The 7,526-nt window shown below is 47.0% G+C and overlaps 1 protein-coding gene across 1 annotated transcript; it reads left to right on the top strand.

Annotated features, from left to right (window-relative positions):
• Positions 1-4,710: 4,710 nt before the first annotated feature.
• Positions 4,711-7,218, top strand: LOC309839630 (zinc finger X-linked protein ZXDB-like; the record flags this gene model as incomplete). The annotated part of the gene is made up of 1 exon (XM_082681479.1): positions 4,711-7,218. The coding sequence occupies exon 1, from the start codon at positions 4,726-4,728 to the stop codon at positions 7,216-7,218; it is 2,493 nt and encodes an 830-aa protein (XP_082537605.1). The 5' UTR covers positions 4,711-4,725.
• Between the last annotated feature and the right edge of the window lie 308 nt (positions 7,219-7,526).

The following is a 7,526-nucleotide window of genomic DNA, read 5'->3' as shown; positions in this document are numbered from 1 at the left end:
CATTTCAGGTATAAACTAGTCTATTCCTGAGGAGATCATGTGATATTCACACTCATGGTGGAAGATTCCTGAGGAGAACATGTGATATGCACACTCATGGTGGAAGAGGCAATCTCACCACACACCAAGGCTCTCCTTGCAGGTAGAGCAGACAAGCCCTGGGTAGGACCAGAATGCGGAGTTCACAGGCTCTCTGCCCTAACCCCATGACACCCTTTTGTGCCAGAGCCTGGGTTTTGCAGCAAAACTCATTTCAGGCCAGGGAACCGTGGGTCCAACAAGAATTGTAAGCAGTCTATTAAAACTCTGGAAGTGGCCAGTCCTGCTGCTTTAATCATTAATTCACCAGAGAAACAATATGATGATAGATAGGGTACCTACCATTCATGCAAGGTAACAATAGAAGGGACCCCCCTAAACTGATAAAGGATATGAAGCCAGTTGTTAATGTTCTCCCTGTTCTAAATTCACCCTTTAATATATTCTCTCTGATAATGGATGAATTACCCTAAGCATCTCTCCTTCAAAGTGATCAAAATGTTACTGAAGGAGAAAGTGGCTCTCCTGTGACTTCTGGCTGTCAGAAGTGTGGGTGTAAGGATATCCTAGGTGCTCGGCCCCAAGCATGTACCCAGAACAACTGTCCTATCGAGTGTAGCCTGGTCATTGGCTTTCTGTGGCCCTCTTCATAGGGACATCCTGTGCTCCAAGCCAGCCACCTACCCGCTGATTTCCTCTAATTGATTGCTCTCCCGACCCACCCCAACTCACCACTAACGTTACCTCCTGCACTTCTCCCAAGGCTGCAGCCCTTACAACACCAAGGCCCTCCGGATCCTATGTATAGGACATTGTTAGCTCCAGGCCTCCAACCCCACCAGGACCCTTGCTCCTACTACACGTCTACATGCTGGCCACCAGCAGTGGCTTGTCCACACTGATGTGCTCCAGAGGGTACCTTCCTGCTTACCTTGCAACTGTAGACCAGCTGTGGTTTTGCAGACCTGCTCTGGCGCTGGCAAACCAGAAAACTTCTCTGCCATCCAGTAGGTTCTCCTACACCTTCTCCAATGAGGTGTGACCTCCAGTCTTGGGGAAGGACCCGCATTCCAAGTTTGTCTTTCCTTGGGTATGCTCCCTCAGGCCCAGGATACCAAATAGAGTTTTCCTATATCTTATATATTCTACATTTGTCATAGTTTAATAATTCTTTATGTTAAACATTATGCTTCACTTTATGTTAAAATTCCCCTGTCCACTGTGTACTTTCCATATCCTGATTGGATCCAGATTGCTACAGAACACAACACCTACAGCAAATATCATTCCTGGAATTACTGAAAGCCTTCTTTTGAGAGCTGCATCAAGTAAGAATGTCCACTAACACCCAGAAAGAGTATTAAGGGGAAAAAGAAGGAATAAAATGCTCGGAAAGGAAGAAGTAAGACTGGCATTGTTTGCAGATGACATGATTGTGTACACTATATTCTACAGGTATTTTCAAATTGGTAGAATCAATAAAAGAGTTTAGATAGCTGTTTGTAGGATAAAATATCAATATACGGAAGCCAATTGTATTGTATTTACCAGCAACAAATTTACAAAGTGAACATTTCAAAGGCAGTATTTGCAAAATATGAAGTACCTAGGATAAAATGTCCTCTTATAGGAAAAATATGAAGTATTATTGGGACACATTAAGGAAGTTCTTATTAAAAGGAGAGATAGACCATATCTATTCAATAACATTCCATATTATTGACAAGGAGTCAAATCTAAAAGTTCAACGTAATCTTAATTAGAACCTCAAACAAGATTTTGGTTGAAACTTTTCTGATGAATTGATAATATAAGTGGAGTTGAGACAGGCCAAAAATAACCTAGACATTCTTGAAGAACAAGGCAGAATTGACTGGCCTTATCCAAAGATCAGAATTGTTTATAGATCTGTAGTAATTAATATTGATATGTGGTATTTAAAATGGACAGATAAATAGAGCCATGGTACTTAATAGAGAGTACACAAACTAGCCCATACATAGGTAGATGCGTGATTTATGACACATGTGGCACTGCAAATCAAGAGTAAAAGGGCAGACTTTTCAATAAGTGGTTCACTGAGACAATCAGATATCCACATGAAGAAAAAAAATGAAACCCTACTCAACACTATACACAAACATCACTTGTAGGTGGATTATGACCTAACTGTGAAAGGCAAAACCACAAATATTTCAGAAGGAAATATAGAGAATATTTTCATTGCCCCAGGGCAGGGACAGATTTCTTGAAACAGAAAAGCACTAACCACAAGGAAAAGAATGATAAATTTGACTATGTTATAATTAAGTATGTTATAACTAAGATTTGTTCACAAAGCACGGCATAAAGCAAGAGAAAATACAAACAACAAAGCAAAGGACTATTTTGGCCACACATATAACCACCAATGGACTGGTATTTAAAACACATAAAAAACTCATTGGATCAGTAAAGACAAGATGGAAAATAGAATAGAAAAATGGTGAAAGAGTTGAACATGAACAGGCTTTTCACAGAAGAGAAAATCCAAGAGGTTCATAAACATGAGAATGTGCCCAAACTTAGTAGTGGTAAAAAACAGTAAATTAAATTCTGGCAATACTTGGTGTAGATGAAGATGTGCAGGAGCAGGAACTCTCTGTGTTACTGGTGGGATTGTAAATTGGTACAACCACTATAGAAAACAATTTGGCATCGTGTAGAAAAGCTGAAGATACGCATACTCTGTGGGCCAGTGATTCTGTTCTTGCATGTATACCCAAGAGACTTTTAAACATGAGTCCCATGAAAAATGTCCAAGAATGTTCATTGTACCATTGTTCATAATAAAAAGCTAAAAACAACCCTGGATGAACCCAGTGTTCATCCAGTGTAGAATGAAATAATCACTTTGCTAAAATCATGCACTGGAATGCTAGTCAACAATGGAGACAAAAGATCTACAGCTACTAGGAACAACATGATGAGTCTCTCAAATAAATATGATACACAGTGAAAGAGGCAGGCCATAAAAGGGAGCATGCAGCATGATTCTGTTGATATAACTTCATATAAACTGTATTGTTTAGGGATGCATACAAAAGTTGTAAAGTCATATTAAAAAAAAAGCACTGAAATGATTATCACAAAGTCAAGATAACGACTATATCTATAGGGGAGGGTATGGTTTGTGATTGAGAGGAATACGGTGGATGTATTCTGGAAGGCTGGCAATGGTCTATTTCTTGACCTTCGTCCTGGTTACACGGGTGTTTGCTTTTATAAATTATCTAAACCTGGCAGATATATTTTATGCATTCCTCTATACCTCAGATTTGAAAAAAATGTTTCCTCCAAAAAATGTAATAGAAAGAAAAATATGTGATGTAGAAATTTTGATGAGGCTTGAATTGTTATGGATGAAAAACTTGATCTTTTAATCAAGAGATCAGCAAGTGTCCATTATCATTAAAAGAGGGGAAAGAAGGGATTACTTAAACTATAGGTATCCCATAATCTAGTCATCACTCTAAACCTTTCTCTTGCCAGATTAATTCACCCTGTATTTATATCAATTCCCAACTCACTGATGACAGACAAATTGAAGGATCATCATCAACATTAATAAGATCATTAGGCATCATAGGCCAAATACATTACAGTGAGACTAGGCCACCACACTTAAATGCAAGCAGGCACATTGGGGCTATTGGGCATGCAAAAGGCATCTGTGCCTTGTTCTCAGGAGAGTCCACTGCAGTAACTTAGGGTTTAACCTTATCACATTTAACTAGTACTCTTGTCCAGAGACCTCCGTGTGCTGGAGAATCTAGAGTAAGCTGAAGAATGTCATCATGCTGTGAGATTGGACATAAAATTTACCATGGTGCAACCAATGGTGGAAGAGCAGAGTTGGTTTAGGTTGTGTACCTTACAGGGAGAACCCAGGAGTGGGTTGGGTTCTCCAGATTTCAATATAAATTGTTTCATCCTCCAGGCTTTGCATTTCTAGGCTGAACAGTGCTAATCTGCTTCGGCCCCACCTCTTACTCAATCTAGTCTCTGCACCAGCAGGACAAAAAATTTAACTATGCGACAAATTTTCCTAAAGACATTGCTCAAGACAGTTCTGGATATGGAAGCTTTCCAGGAAATTTTTTTAAAAGACAACCTTTTCAGTAGGAATTGGTGGCACTATGGTTGTTTAATCTTGACACATAGCGTATTCTCTCAGGAATTTTCTGTCATCCATTAATCCAGCCATCCATCCAGTAAACAATGTTTAATACAGGATAAGTGCTAACCACCATGTTTAGCACTGGGAGGGGCTGGGGGTGTGTTTATTTTGGTACATAAATCGGTAGTGAGGTACCGATTTATGTTGCATTTAGCAGATAGATAGCTAAGGTATTCATTCCAGCACCATTTCCCCTGTATCTGGGAAGACCTCCTTGATTTCCTACTAATATTAACTGTGGAACTTATTTATGTATACGAGGCTCTGCCCCTGGGCTTTCTATTCTGTTCTAGAGACCCAGTACCAGAATATTTAAATCACGGTGGCGTTAAACACGCTTTTATATCTGATAGGGCCAGTTTCTGCGCATTGCACATTTTTTTTTTTTTCCTTTCAGGAACGTGTTCGGGCCCGCGGCAGGGGGCGGGGTCGCACCTCCTCCGCGATTCTGGTTCCAGCGGAGCCTCATGGACGCGGAGATGGAAATCCCGAGGCTGCTCCCGGCTCGCGGGTCGCGACAGGGCGGCGGCGCTGGCAGCCCCGGGGGCGGCGGCCGGATCCACGGAGGTCCTGACCCGCGGGCCGGCCAGGCCCCCGCGCGCCGCCTCCTGCTGCTCCGGGGCCCCCAAGATGGCGGGCCCGGGCGGCAGCGTGAGGTGGCCCGCGCGGCCTCCCCGGGCCCGGGCCCTAGCCCGTTGGTGCCGACGCCCGATCACGCTGGCGGCGGCGGCGGCGGCGGCGGCGGCGGCGGCGGCGGCGACGGCGGCGGCGGCGGCGGCGGCGGCGGCGATGGCAATGACTTCTTCTTCGTGCTGCTGGACCCGGTGGGTGGAGACGTAGATTCCACGGGCGCCAGCCAGGCCGCAGGGCCCCTATGGAGGGAGGAGGCCGGGCTGGGCCCACGGTTCCATGGGCACGAAAGCGGCGCGAACCCCGAGGGCCGCCCTGCGCTGGGCCCCAGCTCCCTGTCCGCTATCCGCGCCCCAGTCCCGGCCCTGGCCCCGATTCCCGCCCCAGTCCTGGGCCCCGCCGCGGCCTTCGCGGGCACCGTCACCATTCACAAACAAAACCTGCTGTTGCGCTTCGAGAACGGCTTCCTCACCCTGGCCACGCCCCCGCCGCCAGCCTGGGCGCCTGGGGTCGCCCCTGCCCCGCAGCCCGGGGGTCTGATCGCCCCGCAAGCGGGGATCCCGCACGCCGCGCAGCCTGGGGACTGTCCCGAGCTGCTGCCCGACCTCCTGCTGGCCGAGCGGGCCGAACCCGCGCCCGCCCCAGCGCCCGAGGAGGAGGCGGAGGGCCCGGTTGCTGCTGAGAGTCCCCGCGGGCCGCTAGGCCCGGGCCAGGGCGTGGTGCTGTACCTGTGTCCTGAGGCGCAGTGCGGACAAACCTTTGCCAAGAAGCACCAACTGAAGGTGCACCTGCTGACGCACAGCAGCAGCCGGGGCCAGCGGCCCTTCAAGTGCCCCCTGGGCGGTTGCGGCTGGACCTTCACCACCTCGTACAAGCTCAAGAGGCACCTGCAGTCACACGACAAACTGAGGCCCTTTGGCTGCCCGGCAGAGGGCTGTGGCAAGAGCTTCACCACGGTGTATAACCTCAAAGCACACATGAAGGGCCATGAGCAGGAGAACTCATTCAAATGCGAGGTGTGTGAGGAGACCTTCCCCACGCAGGCCAAACTCAGCGCCCACCAGCGCAGCCACTTCGAGCCTGAGAGACCCTACCAGTGCGCATTTTCGGGCTGCAAGAAGACGTTTATCACAGTGAGTGCCCTGTTTTCCCATAACCGCGCCCACTTCAGGGAACAGGAACTCTTTTCCTGCTCCTTTCCTGGCTGCAGCAAACAGTACGACAAGGCTTGTAGGTTGAAAATTCACCTTCGGAGCCACACTGGTGAGAGACCTTTCCTTTGTGACTTTGAGGGCTGTGGCTGGAACTTCACCAGCATGTCCAAACTCCTTAGGCACAAAAGGAAGCACGACGATGACCGGAGGTTCATGTGTCCTGTAGAAGGCTGTGGGAAATCTTTCACGAGGGCCGAACATCTGAAAGGCCACAGCATAACCCACCTGGGCACAAAGCCTTTTGTGTGCCCCGTGGAAGGCTGCTGTGCCAGGTTCTCTGCTCGCAGTAGTCTCTACATTCACTCCAAGAAACACTTGCAGGATGTGGACACTGGGAAAAGCCGATGCCCAGTCTCCACTTGTAATAAACTCTTCACATCCAAGCACAGCATGAAGACCCACATGGCCAAAAGGCACAACCTGCGCCAGGATCTCTTAGCTCAGCTAGGAGCTGCAAATTCTCTTACGCCCAGCAGTGAACTTACCAGCCAAGGGCAGAATGACCTCGGTGATGCAGAGCTTGTGTCTCTCTTCTCTGATGTGCCCAGTAATAGTTCTGCTGCAGTATTGGACACCGCATTGGTGAACTCTGGGATCTTGACTATTGATGTGGCTTCTGTGAACTCAACTCTGGCAGGGAACCTCCCTGTTAATAATAATAATAATTCCTTACGGCAGGCGGTGGACCCTCAGGCCTTGATGGCCACCAGTGACCTTCCTCAAAGTCTGGATACCTCACTCTTCTTTGGAACGACAGCCGCTGGTTTTCAGCAGAGTCCCTTAGATACGGATGATGTCTCAAGTCTAAGTGTGGGGCCTTCAGGATCTCTGAGCTCTTTGACTATGAAAACCTCGAGTCAAGAGCCCCAAGCTTTGACCCCCAGCAGTAAGCTAACAGTAGACACAGATGCTCTGACTCCTTCGAGCACCCTTTGTGAAAACAGTGTCTCAGAACTACTGCCGCCAACCAAAACGGAATGGAACGTACATCCTGATTCTGACTTCTTTGGACAGGAGGAAGAAACCCAGTTTGCATTCTCCAATCCAGCAGGAAACCATGGGTCTCAGAAAGAAACAGATCTTATCACAGTGACTGGCAGCTCATTTTTGGTATGAACTAAACTCTATCCATTCCTTGCCACATGGCTTACTTTTATTGATGACACTCAATTTTAAGAGTATTCTGGACTAAATGTTTAAATGCAGTCATTTCTTATAGGTTTGAAAAAGAACAGAGCCCTGGGCTACAAGTTTGGAGATTTAAATTCTGATCTTGAGTCTGGAACTGACAGGTTGTGTGACCCTGAGCAAGTCACTTATCCTATCTGAGCCTTATTTATAAAATGAGTGGTTTGAATAGATTTTTTCTAAGGTCATTCCAGCTCTATTTTCATCATTTTGTGCTCTTCCTTGAAAATTTTAAG

The sequence above is a fragment of the Grampus griseus genome (genome assembly GCF_964374135.1).
Source record: "Grampus griseus genome assembly, chromosome: X".
Taxonomy (NCBI): Eukaryota; Metazoa; Chordata; class Mammalia; order Artiodactyla; family Delphinidae; genus Grampus; species Grampus griseus.
The sequence above is the reverse complement of the archived record's forward strand: the minus strand, read 5'-3'. Positions and strand labels throughout refer to the sequence as shown.